An 18889-nucleotide genomic window follows, 5' to 3' on the forward strand; every position below is an offset into this window, starting at 1 on the left:
TCTTTTCTAAGTTCTCATCATTCCCTATCCTCCAGGTCAAAATCATCTCTCTCTCCTTGAACTTGCTTCATAATACTATACTGTTTTTTTTTTTTTTTTTTTTTTTTAATGATTTTCTTCCTTTTGTTTCAATTTATTTTAGCACGTTGCATAGTTTGGAGTTAGAACCTCATCTTTTTCATCTTGGCCCCTAACATGGAGGCAAGCACAATGCCCTGCTCAGCAGAGATTTCCTGAAAGAATAAATACAAGTGAAAGAAAGTTTATACTTAGATTTGATATCCTTTAGCTGGTAGACATGAAGGAAATAAAAGCATGGGAAGTAAAAAATAGTTTAATAGGAATTTTCTGGAAGTCCCCCCAAAGTTAACTTTTAAGTGGAACATTTTAATTTTTTTTTGCAACGTATTTGAAGAAGTTATCATACGGAAACTGGAATAGAACAGAATAATTCTACAGTATAACAGAAGGTAGGATTCGAACAAATGGGTGGGAGCTACAGAACACATTTCATTTAATATACAAGAAAATTCCCTGAGAGATAGAAGCCTTAATTGTCTATCACAGGAATGAGATTCCTAAAAAGTTCCTGAGCTCTTCTTACAGACGCGATGCAGATGCAAGACCATCTGTTAGGGATGCTATAAAAGTAATTCCTGCAGAGAGTAGATGTTCACCGAGGTCTTCTAAGGCTCTCGATTTTATGATTTTGTGACTGTTTACAACTCATCGGCCTATTGGTAGGATTTTTGAGCATTCACTGTCTTAAACCAAGATGAGTTGCCACAATGGTTGCTATTAAGACTTTTTTTTATTGAGTAGTTGGGAGCATTAAAACATTTAAGAAGAAAGCACCTAGAAAAGCCCACATCCTCCCTGCCCCAAATGTGGTTTCTAAATGTCAGGTTTTTTGATTCGGGAGGAAATGTTCCATCACTAATCTTAGATCACAAAATTAAGGTCTAGAAAACCTGCCACATTATCTTTCTCTCCACACGAGCTAAGGGCTAATTTCTTCCGCACTAAATTTCTGCCTGATTACAACTCTGCCTTAGTTTTATTTCAGTTCATTTGCCATTGGTCCCCAAGGTCATAGACTGAGAGGGAGTGGACCTCTCATTCTCCAGAGGTGGTGACCTTGCCCGTTGTCTGGAGTGCTTCTTTACCTGGAAACACCGCTTGCAAATTTCATCCAAGTCTACCCCTTTCTTTGCTAGATATTTACATGAGGTTGTTAGTCTTCCTTCATCCAACTGCTGATCTTGAAGGTAGCATTGATTTTCACCCCTTCTCCTTCTGTGTCTTTTATAAACGTAGGGACTTTAGTAGTTTTCTCCTTTTTTATTAATTTTTCCTCAGGAATTTACTAGCAGCTGTAAGTGAAGAGAAAAGAGCAATCTTTCTCCTAAATTCTTGATCCCACCCTCATCTGTTTTCTTCATGACATTTAATTAATCGGACCCCTCCATCCCTTTAACTTTAGCATCTTTGCTTGGACTTTATTTTTCTTTATTCTTGGTACAAAATATGTTTAAGTCTTCTTGATCCTAATACACATGCACACGCGTGTACACACACACGCACACACACACATGCACACGCGCACACACACACACACACACACACACACACACACACACACACACCTGGCTTTCCTTCAAACTATTGCCCCATTTCTCTCATTCTCTTCACTGCCAACTTGCTGAAAGCTGGTCTTCGCTCAACGACTCACGCGTGGAGATGGTTTCTGTCCCCACCATTCCTATGAAAGTATTCCCGCTAAGGCCACCACTGACTTCCTAGTGGCCCAGTCCAGTGGCCAGTTTCCAGCTCTTATTCCAGTTGGCCATTGAGTACTTCAGTCCATGGTATGTTCGCTCCTCCTTCAAACTCTCAGGCCATTTACCATCTGATTCTCATTGTCGTCTTAGTAATCACTTCATCTGGCCTTGACGACCTGAACATCTATAAATGATTCATTCAGGAAAATAGGTTTGGAGCATCTACTCTCAACCAGACACTGCACCGAGCTGATGAAAAATGATGGAGCAGAACCTGCTCGTCCTGGAGTGCAGTGGGGTGGATGGAGGGGAGAGTCAGTCACACTGGGACACCACTGCAGGCTGTGACGGAGCCATTCGAGATTGCCATGAGCATGTAAGCAGCCTCATCTAGCTTGGGGATCTCCGAAGCCTTCCCTGAGAAAGCTATCAGCCTGCATGTTGAAGAGGGACGGGGACAGGAGAGGAAGGTGGAAGACATTCCAGCAGAAGAAGTAGCGTGTGCTGTAGACCGCAGCATGTCACGGGGGAGAGGGCGTGGACCCAGCTTTGCCACTTCCCATCAGTGTGATGTTAAAGCAAACGACTGAAAAACAGCGGCTTGGCCTCTTTGGTTCTTAGTTCTCTCTTCTGTTCGAAATCGTGCAGTCAACATTTCAGGTGCTCACGTATGCAGTGCACCCAGCACGTAACCGGCCCCCAGGAAATGCTGCTCATTCTCAGCTCTTCCACCCTTGGGCTCTGAGCATTCTGGGGCCTTTAAGGCCTTTAAGGCAATATCTTCCTGTGTTGCTTTTGGCAAACAGGCCTCTTGCTCCATCTCACTGGGGCCCATCCTCGGGCAGTTCCCCGCTGGCAGACGGGAGGCAGATGGGAGGCAGGCACCAAGGCAGTTGGCCCATGGTGTTTCTGATTTGGATTTGGAGAATGTCTGCTCCGTGAACCCCTTTTCTATGATTGGAGAATGACCACCCCCCGTGGATGCGGATGGGGTGGGTCTCTTGGGAAGGATAATTCTCCTTGTAGGTCAAGTGGACTGATTTTCCCTGTATGGCCAAGCCGCAAGGACTATGGAGTGCAAAATCCCCTCCTTGCGCAGTGACTGGATGTGAACGCCGGTTCACTGTGGAGCCAGAAGGCCTGGAGGCCTGGCAGACGCGTGATGAAAGGCACCCGGCATCTGAAAAGGTTCACTGCGCACCACACCCTCCAGGGGCAGCCGCCCTGCCGCCCCTTTATCAGTGCGCGTAGTGGAGGGTTTGTGGGACTTGGCGACCATCCACCGCCTAAGGCGAAAAAGGCCTCTGGAAGGGTCGGCCCCTTTGAAGCAGCCGGGGTGGTGGCTGCTGCTGCGTGTGGCTGCGGTGTGGCCTCCAGATGCCGGCTGCCTCCCCTCGCGTGTATTTTCCTCACGGCCGCTGAGACTATGCACCCCGATAACTGCGCTCTCGGCAGTCAGTGGCCATCCAGACGGGCAGACCCGTCCTGACGCTGCTGCGCACAAATGGCTTGATGTCACAGAGGCACTGCTGGAGCGAGATGTCCCCGAGAATGGCACTGGGAGGGGCGCCACGCTAGAACGAGAGGAAAGAGAAAACGGGGGGTCTTCACGCGCGCGCTTCTCACTGAATGTCAGCTGGGCGGCGGCGGGACCAGGCTTTCTGCCTCGCTTTGACTTTGACCTCCAGCCTTTGGTTCCACGCGAGGACAGATTCCTCCCTCTTCCTTAGGGACTGGCGGTGGGGAGCGGGGCACGCTCTGTTTCCTTACTTTACTTTTCATAACAGCCCTATACGAGGTTACACAAGGAAGAGCATAGAAAAGGGAAAAAAATGTACCCAAAGTGACACAGCTGGGGCAGTCACCAGATGTGGCGACTCCGCATGCCTTATGCCTTGCCTTGCAGCTCCTGTGGGGGCTTGTGTGGGGGCACGTTTTCCTCGCCCCGGTGCCCAGCCCAGCGGTGACGGGTGCCCCGGAGTGTGATTTCAGAGGCGCTGCCCCAGACAGGAGCCCCTGCAGGGGGACACCCTCCTCCACTGAGCTGCCCGGTGCCTCTGCCTCTCGGAGTTGCCCTGCTCACCCCACCAGCTCCCCAGGGGAAGGCAGGCTCCCGCCTGGAGCCCAAGCCATTGCCCTGCGCACAGCACATGCTCCATGGGCGTTTGTCAGGCTGACAGGAGCAGTTTCAAAGATGACGTGTGTCTGTCCAGGCCGGAGGTAGAATTATGACGACACAGGCTCCCCACAGGGAAGAGGAGGTGTTAGGACTTTTCCGCGTAAACAGCCCCCTCTCGTTTCCAGAAAGTCCATCTGGCTATAAATGTCATCTAGTTTTAGGGCTGGCCGAGCCCTGGGCAAGTCTGTATTTAGACCGAGTGGTAGAACGCGCATGGTGGGGACCCTGTCACTTTGCTAAGTAGGAGCAGGAACAGGGCTGGATGCTGGCAGCTGGCTGCCACCTCCAGCCTCTGACTGTGCTGCCACCTCAGACGTGGAAGATGTCCCCCTCCTGCTCAGGGGGAGGGTCTGGTGCTCTTTTGTGCTTGAGAGTCTTTTGTGTGTGAAGCTAGACGCACACGGTGCATCGGTAAAATGAGGTTTTGCAGGAAGTGGAAAAGCTTGGGCTTTTCCCCACGGACGCTCCCCAGGCCTGCCCTGCGGAGGGTGGGCCTCCGACAGGCTCTCGCTGCCACACAGGGGCTCCGAGCCCAACCAGCCTGACGGTTATTTTACACTGAGCACGACAATGATGACTGGAACGTGTTTAAGAGAAAAAGGTGATTGATTTTCTGACGAGCAGCCAGTTTTAGGTGCTCTTTTATCAGCCAACCTCCCTCCGGAAAGTCAGAAGCCAGTGCTGGAATGAGAATGCAGTTTGCTTGGTGCTCTACCTCTCGGCCACTAGAGGGGGCTAGTGACCAGGCTTCCCCTCTCCCTGGCTGGTGTGTGGGACATCTTTGCCCAAGCTAAAGAGGGACACCTCAGCAAACGTCTGCGAATCGAGGCCAGCTCTTCCCTCTGTGGAGCCAGAGTTTCCTATGTGAGCAAAGGGAGCTCGTCTTTGCCGAGGGGGTATTTCTGTGGCAGGGGTCGTGCAGCCTCTGGCTTGGGCCCCTTGGAAGGCATGGCCCCTGGGCATGGGGAGAAGCAGAGGGGGGCACACACGCGCCCCAACCCAAAGACACAGGAAAACTTGGCGACAGGTGGCTGATCGGGGGCAGCAAACACTTCGGGCTCCAGAAAGTGCTTGATGGTTGTTTGGTCTCAGCTCCCAGCGGGACTCAGCTTGCGGCAGTCGTGAGACTTCTTTTTAAATGAGCCTCGTGGAAGGTCATAAGCGCTGCTGCCTTTGAAGGTCTGTGTGTTCTCAGGCGCCTTCATCATTCCAGAAAAACAACCTCCAGCTTTGGAAGGGCGTCTGAGGCTCACGACCCCTTCTGGGACTTCCGTGTTCCTCTCGCTTTTGCTGGGCAGGTTCATGGCATTTGCCTCCCTGGGGAATGTCATAAGGATTCAAGTAATCAATACTTTTCAGTTTCTAGAGAGTGTCTAAATGAGGTAAAAATGCAGAGTACCTCGGTTTTAAATTGGAGTTACGTATAAGTGGGCAGGGTGTACGTGACAGGAACAGAGTACAGACGAGCAAAGAAGGGGCGCTTTGTGAATAATTGTCCAGACGGTTTGGTAGCTTTTTTCCCTGTTACTTTGGTGGTTGGGTTTTTATTCTTGTCAAGGCGGGAAGAACAATTACAGAGGGAAAGACACCGAAGGAGGAAGATCAAACCCCACGAGGCTGAGCGTGGAAGCTCAGGACGATAATTGAAGAGTCATCATGGGGACAAGCACACTCACTGCTCTGTATGGCTCCGGCTGTCACACCTAAGAGTTAAGGATGGCAAATCGTGAGGACTCGGATCTCTAGAAGAAAGAAATGTCTTAAACCATAGACCCGCCAGGCTGCTCTGTGGAGGAAATGAGCTCTTCGGGAATAGGCTGCGTGACTATCTCTCAGGGACTTTTTTGTCTTGTTTTTTAATATTGGAGGTTGGACCACATGACCATCAAATCTAAGATGTGGTGATTTGGAGACTGTGCTTTTGATTCAGGCTCCTGCCTTTGTCTGGAATTTCTTTTTCCTTGTTCTCTAACCAAGCAGAATTCCACAGGCCCTTCAAGACCCGGCCCCGGGCCTCTCCTAGTCTGTAATTCCTTCTGGATACCCTTGCCCACCGCGCGGAATTAGTCTTCAGCGTCCTGCTGTACTACCTTCCTGCCCTGATGATCCTCATGTCATTCGGACTCTGATGTTTAATATCTGCACCATCTCCTCTTCTAAATGCGTCCGTCTCTGGCCATCTCTGAGCCTCCCTTAGTGCCTGGAACCAACAGGGCTCGATGAATTTATTCTTTGCACTTAGGAGTGAGCTAAAGGGCTAATGTGTGTGTGTGTATGTGGGGCATTTGCTGAGGCTGGACTGCAGGCAAGCTCATCGTTCACAATCAGACCAACAGCCGGCCACCTGAATCCCCTTGTCCCTCTTCTCAGATTGAGTGTGTGACATGGACAAGCTCATCCAGAAATGCTTGGCCTTGCTGTGCTGTTCTGGCGGCCGTAGGACAAAGATTTAGGCCAATATTTGATATTAAATATTCTCACCAATGTTTAAGCCACAGAGGTGCTAAGCTGCTGCTGGCCCAGGAAGGGTCTGGAGTGAGCAGGAGGGTTACCCTACTGTCTGGCTATTAGAGCTTGCCCCTGCCCCCTGCCCCCCGCATCAAGAACTCAATAAAGTAACCTCATGTGTGCTATTACTGAGTCCTTTGGCCCTGTTTTTAATGTTAAACACTGTTTGGGGGGACTTGTGGGGTGCCCGTATAGCATTGAGAAGAGCAGAGGTAGCTGCTGCATAATTTATGGATGACATTATTAAGTATAATGTGACACGGATATGGCTACGCCCTCTAGTCCCTCCCATGTAACTCAGGTTAGGGAGGTCAGGGCAGAGTTCAAGGCTTAAAGTATACGGGCATTTTTAACAGTCTCTTGGTAGTTAAACACACTGTGCCCACCCGGGCAGGACTCTGTCTCCCATTTCCTCCCCCTTCCCCTTTCCCATGATGCCCAGGCACCAACAAGCCTGAGACACCTTCGGGCTTCTGGGAAGATACGGGCAGTGAGTAGAGCCGCAGGACCCTAGTGTGGCTGTCCGGTCACTTCTCACCCCCGATCCTATTGTTACTCTCAGGAACGTTGACCTCCAGGTCGAACAATGTCGTCCAGCCAGAGACTCTTCCTGGTGGCAGGTCTGACTCTGCGTCCGAGATGGGGCTGGTTGCTGTCACTCCTGGTGTGACCTGCTGATCCCCCCGAAGCAGTGTGGGGACTTCCCGGTGGTTAAACTGTCTGGGAAGCAAAGGCACAAGCACTTGCCTCTCTCTGACACGGCGGCCATCGTGCCAGAAAAAGCAGAGGGGAAACCACTTGGAATGCCGTTGCTAGGAAGCGGGGAGATGTTTGATGTTTTTTTGATTTTAGCGGTATTGGAGGCTTGCCTTTTTAATAACAGGAAGATCTACAGGTTATTCTTACAATATTGCATGTGCTTGTCTGAAAATGTGTCGTTAAAGCAGACTTCTCTCATCAAATCCTTTTTTCCACTGTTCGTTAAATTTAAAAAAAATATCCACTTGGATACAGGAGCAGAGTGCACGTTCGAAATGAGAATGACAGTGGAAAAGTTCTAGCAGAAGTAGCTCGGTTTGGAGGTTGACAGGCCAGCAGCCCCCACGGCCATGGATGCGCCAGGCAGCAGCCACGGAGTCGGGGCAAAGACAGCATCTATGCTCTTCCAATATCAATGTCCTGTCGGGGCTGAGCAAAGGTCACTAGGCCATTCTCATTGACCCTTCTGCTGAGTCCCTGAATATTTACTGAGCTGCATGTTCAAGGCACCGTGCTAGGCTGGATGAGCAAGACACAGTCCTCCCCCACAAACGGGGAGACGGGTAATTAGCGTTCAGAGTGTCTGTGCAAGAATAAAGGTCTAGAGAGGACACAACGCGATAGGAAGGGGCTAACTTTTCTTGGGCCAGTCAGTGTGCGCCACGGAGGAATCCAAACTGAGTCTTAAAGGACAGGCATTGATTTTTTTCCAGTGGGAAAGCCGTGGAAGCACACTCCAGGCAGGGGTGGCAAGGTAGAAGGAAGGCTGAGGTGTCCTGAGACATCCCCCACACCTGGATGACCTTCACCGCGGGGGTCCTTGAATCTGTTGCCAAAAAATGTGAACCTTCTCTGTAGGTGCCCAGCTAGAAAGCGGGAGTGACCTTGATCTTAACCTTGCTATACCTATAAACCCCCCTGGGGAGGACAGGAATGGTTTCCCAGGGCAGATGGAGCTGCGCTCCTTATCAAAACACAGCAGGATTTTCTTCAGTGCTGGGACTGGTCAGCACTGTCCAATATTGTGACCAATAGTCACCTGTAGGCACTGGATGCTTGAAATGTAGCTAATATGACTAAAGGATTGAATTTGAAATTTTATTTCAATGCAATTAACTTAAATTTCCATTTAAACAGCTCTCTGTGGCTGGCGGCTACTGTCCTAGAGCTTCACAGAAGGCAGTGATTATAACTTGATGAGGAGAAATAGATGACTTAGGGCTTCCTTGCAGGCAAATTGTGATAAGTTGGGTTTCAGGGAGGGCACGGACCACAGGTCCCTTCTGACACCAGGACTGAGCTGGGTGCTACAAGGAAAGGCCTCCCAAGAGTCTTCCTGAAACACGACACCAATGCATCCGATAGGCAGAGAGGGGAGGTGCTCGGTGTGTGGCAAAGTGCTGGCCAGCATGGCGCCGGCTCACCGGGGACGCTGCAGTGGCTCTTGGCATCCTCTTCCCACAACACTGCATCGAGCAGCTGTGCGAACTCCGTGGGACCACAGACCTGCCCACACCTCTCTGCTCTCAGGAACCATGCCAGGAGCAGGGTGGAGAAATCAGAAAATCATTTCGAGATACGTAAATTAAAAACATCTGTGGTGGAAAGTGGCTGTAATGGGGTGGCCAGGCGGGCACTCCTTACCTGTAGGGTTTTGCTGGAAGAATCCAATTGTAATGCATCCTGTGTTTTCCCACTGGAGCTGTGAACAGATGTGTTTCCTGACCAAGAATTCACCATCAAACAGAACATAACCGTAACAGAATAAATACCATGAAAGCAGAGAAACCAAAGCCATAAATCTTAGTAACTACCCAAAGTGATAAAATTCTGCTACTTATTCTATAAAATGAGTATAAATATACAGTATTGGTGCATACTCAGGAAAGGACAATTTTCCATTAACATATAAAAATTCAACTCCACTGTGCCATAAATTAGATTTTCTTCATACCGAATGATCAAGTGTGATAAATACAAATTGAACATTTGAATAATAATAGTTTTGCTTCTCCCTGAAATTTGAAATGCATTTGAAGATGTTTTTATTTTTCTCTTAATAAATTTCTCTGTAACCGGCAGAAGCATGCATAATTATTCCATTATCCATTCCATCCATCTGGATGTCAAGTTCGCAGCATCAGTGGACCAAGGCAGATCAAGTCTGAAGACAACACACAGCGCATTAAAGCACAGTCCATGTCAGGAGGCCTCCGATACACAGACTGGGGAGATTTTAGCTGGAGAAATATTTACTAAGACCTACAAATGGATACTCTAATTTTCTTCTATTCTTTATTTTTTATTTTCTCACTCCAGTTCCTGAATTCTGATCTAAATATTAATGTCTCATGTTCTTCTTGTCATCGTTTTAAAAATACACTGTGATTTTATGTTTTTAGAAAAGTGATATGTGTTCGTTGTAGAAAATCCAGAGAAGAAGAAAATAGATGAGCCACAGTTCAGCTCCGCCACTCAGAGGTGGCACATCTGTGTTCAGTGATTTTTGTTTTCTTAGGAGACCGCACAATATTAAAACACAGTTCCGCTCTTTTTCGATTAATCCTTCTGGAATGTTTCCTCACGTTTTAAAACATGTTTCCAAAACGTCATTGTAATGTTTGTAGAATATTTCATTGTAAAGGTCACCTAAATGTATTTAACTAGATCCCTTATCGTAGGCAAATTCGGTGTTTTCCTTTTCATGATTATTTTAAATAACATTATGATGAAAACCTCTGCATATAAATTATTTGTCCACATGCATTACGATTTATTTAGGTGCAGAATTTCTCTATCAAAAGGAAAGAACCTTTCTTAAGGCTATTTTTAAGTATTGCTAATTGCTTTCTGGAAAGATGGTCTGTTGTAGTGGTTATCAAAACAGGTATTGAGATCAGAAAGACCAGAGTTTGAGTCCCGTGTTGGCAGTTCTGGATCTGTCGTCAGCCACGTGACCTTGGCCAAGGAGTTAACATCTCTGAGCCTCAGTTTCTGTACCTGTTAAGTGAGCTAGTAGTAGGGCCCGCCTCATGTCCCTTGCAGTGTGGAGCAAACGAGATAACCCATGTAAACGCTGAGTATAGCAAAATGCTTGCTGAGAGAACTAACGATTTTATATTTCTTCCCGGAGCATTTGGGCCATCTACTCCCTTCTCTCACAAACCCTGGACACAATTTTGTGTCAGAATCATCAAGCTGACAAGCGAAAAAGGACATCTTGTAGTTTTAACTTCTGTGACAAAACACATCTCTCAAGCCTTCAAAAATATGTGAAATATTTCAAGTGAAGAGCTGGCTTTGACAAATGTTTTTGCCTCAAATGTTGTTCCTTCTAAGTGCCAAGTAATAGAAATCTTTCTTGGCTTTGAAGGGTAGATATGCTAGTTACTGTGTCTGAGGGCACCGTGGTCTGGGCGGGGTGGAGTACGTGTATGTAACCATTATTCAACATGTGCTTAAAACATTTCCTCCCAACAGCCTTTAACCGTCCATAATTTAAGTTGTAGAAATAGCTTCGTCAGACAACCAGTAGAAATAAAGAGAAAAGAAGGAAAACACCAATGATCCTTTCAGCTACATTAAATTTTATCTGTTGACCGTCCACACAGTTTTACAGAATTACATCAGATGTTCCTTCAGATCAGAGGGTGCATTTCCTCATGTCGCCCAGCCCTTTTCCATACAAGTAACTGTCACCTTTCCAGGCCCACGAGGTGCCATCCCATTCATGTTACCTCGGTGCGAGCTGTGTATGAAGGAAAGAGATCCACGCCCCATGGGACGGGATGGAGGGTCCGCGACAAAAGCCTCCTGGGGAAGTGAGGTGGAGATGAGAGTAAGAGTAGAACTCAGGGCAGCTGGAAGGGTCGGTGCGGCATCTGAGTCCGAATATGACGGGTGGGCTTAGTCTGTGGTGAAAATCGAGGTGGGGTTCACACTCGGACATTTAGAGGCTGTTTTAAGGACAGGCATCATTTATGTGGCTTTTCCTGGGAGCCTGGAGATGCCACATGAATTTAAAGACACAGCACTGTATGTCTCCCACCAGACAGGGTTTGCTAGCGAACATGAGTTCACAAGATTTCTGTCATGCAAGTGGAAGAAGCTATTAAAAAATATGACCTCGATTGTTACGGAGAGGAGAGAGATCTGCTTTTCTGTCCTGATTATTGTGTCTTAAGTGTCAGGCATCAAATAATCTATCACTTGATGAAATGAAAGAGGCTCTTGAGGTTTCAGATCTGTTTCTCTTCTGTCCCTGTGAGTTCATATTTCTCAAGGTTCCACCTTTGAGTGTTGAGCTGTAATAATTTTGTAGGTACACGGTGAGTCTCTTGGCCCTTTAATATGGTTACTACTGTTCGTTTTTGTTCAGAGCAGGTGGTGCCCCAGCTTCCACTCAGAGCTTGCTGGTCATTGTCTCTTATCAGGTGTGCGTACATGTCCCACCAAGAGAAAATGCTGACATACTAACATTAGATGACCATGTCCTAATCACGTTTCAAGATCATCTGTGCCACTTCTAACCTTGAATATTATTTTTTTCTGCTTTCAGCCTTGAATTAGGTTCTGTAAGGAAGAGGTTTTGCTGAAAAAATAATATATAAAAAAAGAGTAGTTTAATTTTATTAATTTTGGGGGCCTCTGGCATAAATGTTAAGTCAGAATTGTTGGGCAGTAAACTTGCCGGAAAATGAAGATGAGGACAGTGTATGGTGTGATAAAAAAGGCACTAGTCTCAGAGTTAGGAGATGTAATTTAATTCACTCTTTTGCCACTTATTAATGTGACTTTGGGTGCATCTATTCATTGGTAAAATGACCTCTTTGTTTATCAAACAGAAACTGTGGGATGTCCTATGTGCCACTCAGTGACAGCCTGATGTACTTTGTAAACTAATATTACATACTAATGTCAAGTCGTGATGGTATATTTGAGGTCAACATATTTCAAAATTTATTATTTGCATTTAAACGTATCTCTGTTATTTTTATGTCCTGGCTGATCATTTCCATATTCAAAGTTAAGCTAAAAAAAGACCTTGGTTCGCTCATCTTTATCTTTCAGTCTCATCAGGGCCTAAATTCTTTTCTTTATTTGGAATCTGTCGCACCACATTCTAAAACATGAGGTCCAGTGTTCCCTAAAAGAGTGAGATTCAAGATATTGCCGTGGGATTTTATGCTTTCATCCTGTTGGTCACTATGTCGCTTATATTGTAATAGGATCTATTATTCCTATATCAGAGCGAATCGCAAAGTGACAACACTTGAATGGTGGCTCTATTCTAAGAGCTGCATTTCCAACCTGGTAACTACTATGCACACGTAGCTATTCACTTCTAAGAAAATTAACATTAAATCAGTAAACGTTGTGTTTCCTCAGTCACACTGGACTCATTCCACGTACCCAGTGTAGACAGTGGCCACTGCTCGGACAGTGGCGATTGTGGATCCTTTCCATCACAGCAGGAAGTTCTGTCGAAAGGTCCTGCTTTGGAAGAAAGCGGACCTCGGCTCACTTTGTTCGGCGGCACCTAGCATAGGTTCCATGCAGAATTTTATACCGTCTTTAGCTTTCCGACCTAAAAGAGCAAACTTTAGTGGCCAATCGAGTTTCCCCTTCACCCACTCACCTGCTTCCGCAAGTCACATTAGGGCGTTCGGTAGTTCCAGATATTTATTTATTTGTTTGTTTGTTTGTTTGTCTGTTTGTTTTACACCTACAGCGCCAGGTCTTCCTAGGTGGTCTCCCCACCGAGTACTAACCAGGCCCGACCCTCCTTAGTGAGATTTTTAAACGATTGTTTCTCTCTGTTGGTTTCCGTAGGTCCTGCGTGACAGACATGTGTGAATGTCCAGTCCATAAAAATTGCTACTGCGAGTCATTCCTGGCCTACGCCCGGGCCTGCCAGCGAGAGGGCATCCGCGTGCCCTGGGAGCCTCGGCAGAGCTGTGCAGGTGAGACAGTCCTGGCAAGTCCAGCCAGCGGAAGTGCGTTCCGACGCCCAGGGTGGCAGTGGATGAGACTTCCTGTCTTGAGTGGCCATATCCTCCCCTGGCCGAAAGGAAAATCCCATTAGTGGCAACCTGATAAAGCACAGAGGTTTCCCACTGAGAGATTGTGATGCAAACCCTAGCAGAGTGTTCTTTTCCCTCTGAGGTAGATCACTAGATTAGCTGTTATAGCTCTTTGATCTCAGGCAAGTTAATTAGCTTATTTGATATCCATGAAATGGACTTCCTTGTTTGTCCAAGAAATATTCCTTACAAACTAGCTAAGTACTGGGCACTGTGCTAAGTGCCGTGGGTGCTTCGGTGACTATGAGAGATGAGGTCCCCCGTCACTGAGGTGCTGGCAGTCCAATGAGAGAACCAGACAAAGATGGTGACTGCCATAGTTACGTGCTAAGTGCGGTAAGCAGGATGAAGGAAACACACAGGGCAGAGCAACAGAAAGCACATGGGAAGATGTGAGCGGCTGCAGAGGATGAAGAGAGAAGGCTTTTCTCTGTGGAGGTGGCAGTCCAGCCAAGCCCCTTGAAGGATCGAAGGGCATCAGGGGAGGCATTCTGTGCAGATCTGATGGCCGGTGTAGGAATAAAATAGCATGCTCTCGCACTGGAAGGGAGCCAGCGTGGGCTGAGCCTGGGGGCTGAGGGAATGGAGCACAAGATGAGGGCGGAGTAGAAGCAGGAGCTGGATCGTGCAGGCCTTGGGAGGAAGTCTAGCTTCCATTTCAAGAGAAGTGGAAGCCACCGCTGGGCTTTAAGCAAGACTATGCTTTTCAAAGATCACTCTATAGAGATGGATTGGATGGAGCATGATTGAAAGCAGATGACCAGGCAGCAGGAGCGAGGAGAAAGAGAGAGAGAGAGAGAGAGAGAGAGAGAGAGAGGTGTCTGGTGTCTCTACGTCTTATAAGGACACCAGTCCTATTGGATTATGGCCCTATCCTCATGAGAGAGAGAGAGAGAGAGAGAAAGAGAGAGAGAGAAAGAAAGAGAGAAAGAAATGGTGGCTTGGACTAAGAGAGAGGCAGTGGATTGGGAGAGAGGAGAAGAGTCTAGATAGTTTTTGGAACTTTATAATATCTACTATGCAGAATTACAAGCATTAGTGACACGTATGTGAAACATCTGGAACAGCGTCCAGCTCATCAAAGATGCTCAGTCAATAATAGTAGTTTCTGCTGCTATTTAGATTTGAAGATGAGATGACTGCATATTTGTCACTTCCGTCGAGGGTTGGCAAACATTTTTCCGTAAAGGTCTAAACTTGCTTGGAATGAAGAGACTGGGGTTTATAACATGACGTGAGTCCTAGTAACCTTAGCTCTGATGTTAGAAAGAAAGGTTTCCATGGCCTTGCTGACTCCAGCATGTCTCTGCTGGCGGAGGACAGGACTGATCATTTGGTACAGGAGTCAAGGAGAGGGGCCTCGAAGCTGTGTTTTCAACTCATGGACGTTTGTCCACCTAGACAGGTGGGTCTCAATCTGGCTGGACATTAGAGTCGCTTTGGGAGCTTAAAAGCACAAAACCAGACCAAACCAGAAACCTCTGCCTGGCGCCCTTGCCCAGATATCCTGCTTAATTGTCATTGTGCATCTTATGAAACCTCTCAAGTGATCCTGACCTGCAGCCAGAGTTGAAACTCAGAGTTGAAACCACCGAGTTAATTTGAACGCTTGTTTGGATGGCTTTGGGGAAGTAGAATGACAGCTATTTGGGGGTTACTCACACCACCCCTTGACATGTTCACTAGTCTATGTCCTTGACAAGCCCCAAAGTCCCCTTATCTCCTCTGATTTCCCTGTTTGGATTTGCTCTCTCTTCTGCAAACACAAGTCCAATCTTTATATCTGAGCTTACCATCCGCAGCAAGAGTACCTCTCTAGCAATGCTGCTCAAACCTCCGAGAAAGGTTGATTTGATAAAGATAATTCACATGAAGGTGTGGCCGAGGGTCCTGAAAGGTGAGAGTAAATGGCGTACCTCTTACCTAATGCATCAGTGCTGAATAGCCTATTAAGGGCAGTAGTTTTGAGGGTCTGGATCCTTTCTCTATTTTGAATCCTCCTTCCCTTGAATCTACCAGGAAATAAATAGAATATGCGGAATCAAGCCCCATCCGTTCATGCTGGTGCAGTGCAGCGCTGAGCAGAACTTCATTAATTTTATTTGCGGTGCTGCCGTGGCAGGGATCACGGTAGATACAGAATGCATGAACTCTCTCTGCCTGCCTCGGAGCTGTAGTTAGCACCATTTTGGTGCCCACATCGCATCGGAAGACTGTACCTTACACCTCAGCACCCTGCTATCGGGGACAGAATCTCGGGAGCTCAAATTACTTTTCTAATGGAAAAAGGAATATGGCTTCTGAAAGGTTCCATTTACCACTTACAATTAATTAGCCACCTGAGTGAAGTCGGACTCTGTCAGTGTGCAGTTGCAGGGGAACCTTTTACACACACACACACACACACACACACACACACTATGAACTTTGCAGATGGACAGGCAGCCCAGGGCACACTTATGGAGACATCCAGCATCGCTCAGTGATTCATTTCTGATTCATTCGGAATAGGGAAGACTATAAGAATACTCTTTATTTGTTTTTAGCTCCCAGATCTTTTGACTTATGACAGCACTTAAGACCACTTCATACAGAGAAGAGAAATTTTCCAGAGTAAAAAGCTGGGAAGTTGAACAAATCAGAAGCCAGCCAGGCTTGCAATTCTGAATGAACAAGTGATTTCCAAGTCTAGGCTGGAGTTTAGCAGTGTCCTGAATGGGAACACAAAGTGCATGCCCACTAGCCATGTAAGCAGGACTAAAGGAACTCCAGCTGAGCGTGTGAATTACTGAATACGCAGGGCCTATGAAAGTTTAACGATGAAGATTTATATTACTAGTTAATATTATCGAAGTACCTCCTTGCACCAAGGACAACACAAGCACCTTTATTACGTTGTGTCTTGTTAAATTCACATTGTAATCCCTTTGGTAATGTTCTCTTACCCACCTTTGACTGATAAAGACATGGAGGCTTAGACTATTTAAGTAAGTTGCTAAAAATCACAGTGCCGGAAAAGGAGAAAGTTGGGAATTGAACCCAAGTCAATTTGCTTTATAGCCTCTATTCATAATCATTATGAGAACGCAGACAAGCAAGAGCATTGTGGAAAAATATATTTAAATACGAAGATATATGTATTTGTATATTTACATGGGCATCAGCTAATTTATCCAAATATCCCTTAGAGTTTCCCACTTTCTCTTCACTTGTTTCTTATGATTGATAGTTGTTACCTGGTACCTTCTGACTCTGTAACTTTGTTACGATCCTGGTCCTGCATCATACTTTCCTTTCCTTAGCAGATTTTCTGCCACCCGCCTGTAGCCGATGCTAATTATCACTGCAGTTTCAGTGATGCATTTTATCAGTGGAAAAGGCGCTGGGATATTCAAAGGGGTGCGTGCCTTTCTGTAGCGCTCAGATGTCTGTCGGTCCCGTGAGCAGTATCATCTTGCTTTACTCCGCGAACCCCAGGAGATTTCAGCCCCTTCGCTGCAGCATCACTGCCATAGTCATAGACTCTGAGCTTTTCCTTGGCTGACCGGATGCCTCCCGAAAAAGTTTAGGAGATGAAATCCAAACTGTGACTTCAGCCCCCAGTAGGGGGACATGGAAGATAGTTGAGTTCCAGAGGGCACAGAGCCATACTTATTGAACTTATTGATAAAGCCACCATGGGTTACCACACAACATAACACGGAAGGCTACCTGTGTGTGTTACACAGTGGTCACTTGTGTGTCCCCTTTCAATACATGCCAACTCCAACTGGATTTGTAAAAAAAAAAAAGAAAAAAGAAAAAAAAGACCATTAAATCAAATGTATCCTTTTTGAATATACAAATCGATTCACATTTATGTTTCTAAAAATGTCATTTGCCTTTTATAAGTTTGAAAAAAAAAATTGGATTCACAGAAAGGTAAAAGAGGGTCCAAGTCAGTATTAACCTTCAAGGATCGTCAGAAAGTTGTGCCAGTTTGGAGGCGAATTCAATCATGTCATGCCCCCCAGTTAAGACCCTTCCAAGACTCTCCTTTGCCGAGGTTTTCGCCTCTGCTTGCTCCTCTGGCTTTGGCTCCTGCTTCCCTCCGCAAACTCCATGCTTCCTTCACCAAGCCAAGGGCCGCCCCTTCCCCGATGGAGCCAGAGCAGCTTGTTGCCTGCACCCCTGCCTTAGCGCGTGCTGTCCTCTCTGCCTGAGAAGCTCTTCCTGTCTCATCTGTCTGACGATTTGAATTCACTTTTCAAGACTTAAGTGGGATCTATGCTCTGAAGTCTTCCTCAGTCTCTCCCCACCCCAACCTCGAGCTGCTGTCTCTTACCCTCCACTGTACTTTGCTTTCGTTGGCATTTGTGCATTTCAGTAAAAATCCATTTAAGTGTCACCTTCGTGCATTTCAGTAAAAATCCATTTACGTGTCACCTTCACCTATTTGGTCATAAGCCCAGGCTGGAGCTGGAGGTTGGAAATGATGTGTAATTCACATTTGACCCCCGGCCTGAGAGGATGCCGGCCGCAGAGAAGATACCTAGAAGATATTTATTGATATAATTTGAATTGAAATGGAGATGGTAATTGTATGATGAAAAAAAGATTTTTTAAAATTTTATTTCCTGGCTGTTCTTCATTTTCCTATATTCCACTTCCTACCTGTAGATTGTGAGGGAAATATCAGGGTTTGATAATCAAAGGCAAGATGTCACAGAAGAACAGTACTAAGTGAAGTGGTAGAGGGGAAAGGAAGTATTGAATGGTCGCAGAGAGGGAGAGGCATGGGGGGTTCACGTCTATGAAAGAATGAGGGGAAGGGAAGAACACTGGTGAGAACAAGGATTCTGCCGAGTTTTTATACTAAAGGGATCTTTGCAAGACTTGAAGGGAAGCAAAGTCTCTGGAGAGTAAAGTGAGTTGAAAGAGACATTCTGGAAGCAGCAGAGTGGAAAATGAACTCGAGGCCAGCCAAATGTAATCCACATTGGGATGTAGGATGATGGATTGAATGTCATTAAGATTAAATCATCATCCAGCAGGCACAAGCGTTTATTAAGCTGCTCCTCTGTGCTTGGCCCTGTGCCAGAACTTTGGGTCATGGAAGACAAGGGTTCTGTCCCCAAGAGCCCAAATCACAGTGGTTCATTCTCTTCAACCAGCAGTGCTTGCCACAGTGACCCTGGGAGCTTTTACAATCTATGGCTACCTGGGCCCCACTGCAGAATCAGAGAAAAAATCTTTAGGGAATAGGACTTAGGAATATATGTCTTTTAAAAAGATGCTCAGGGGACTCTTATAAGTATCTCCAATTAAGAACTACAGCTGCACCGTAATTGTGGGATTAAAACACATAAAGAAATAACTAAAATGTGAAAAGCACTTTGGAATGGAGAGGAGGGAAGAGCATCCTGGGGGACATCCAGGAAACCACTGGAAGGAGGTCACTTTTGAATTAAGACTTGGAAAATGATGAGACTGGGAAAAAAATCAGAACTGAAGATAATATATTTCAGAGCTCTCTGGAAATTGGAGGTAAAACTGTAGTAACTGCTGTGTGTGTGTGTGTGTGTGTGTGTGTCAGAGAG

General features: G+C 46.5%; 1 protein-coding gene and 1 long non-coding RNA gene across 6 annotated transcripts in view; both read left to right on the top strand.

The window, feature by feature from the left end:
• Nucleotides 1-18889, top strand: part of BMPER (BMP binding endothelial regulator) — a 219466-nt gene that overhangs the window by 195168 nt on the left and 5409 nt on the right. For all 5 annotated transcript variants that reach the window (XM_006912119.3, XM_015589542.2, XM_015589541.2 and 2 more), the window contains one exon: nt 13060-13190. In XM_006912119.3, coding sequence (XP_006912181.2) covers nt 13060-13190 — 131 coding nt within the window. The remainder of the gene's footprint in view (nt 1-13059; nt 13191-18889) is intronic.
• Nucleotides 13205-17151, top strand: LOC112479757. Its single transcript, XR_003046335.1, has 2 exons — nt 13205-14127; nt 14194-17151. It is a non-coding gene; the product is annotated as an uncharacterized LOC112479757 (long non-coding RNA).

This window comes from Pteropus alecto, unplaced genomic scaffold, assembly GCF_000325575.1.
Source record: "Pteropus alecto unplaced genomic scaffold, ASM32557v1 scaffold21, whole genome shotgun sequence".
NCBI lineage: Eukaryota > Metazoa > Chordata > Mammalia > Chiroptera > Pteropodidae > Pteropus > Pteropus alecto.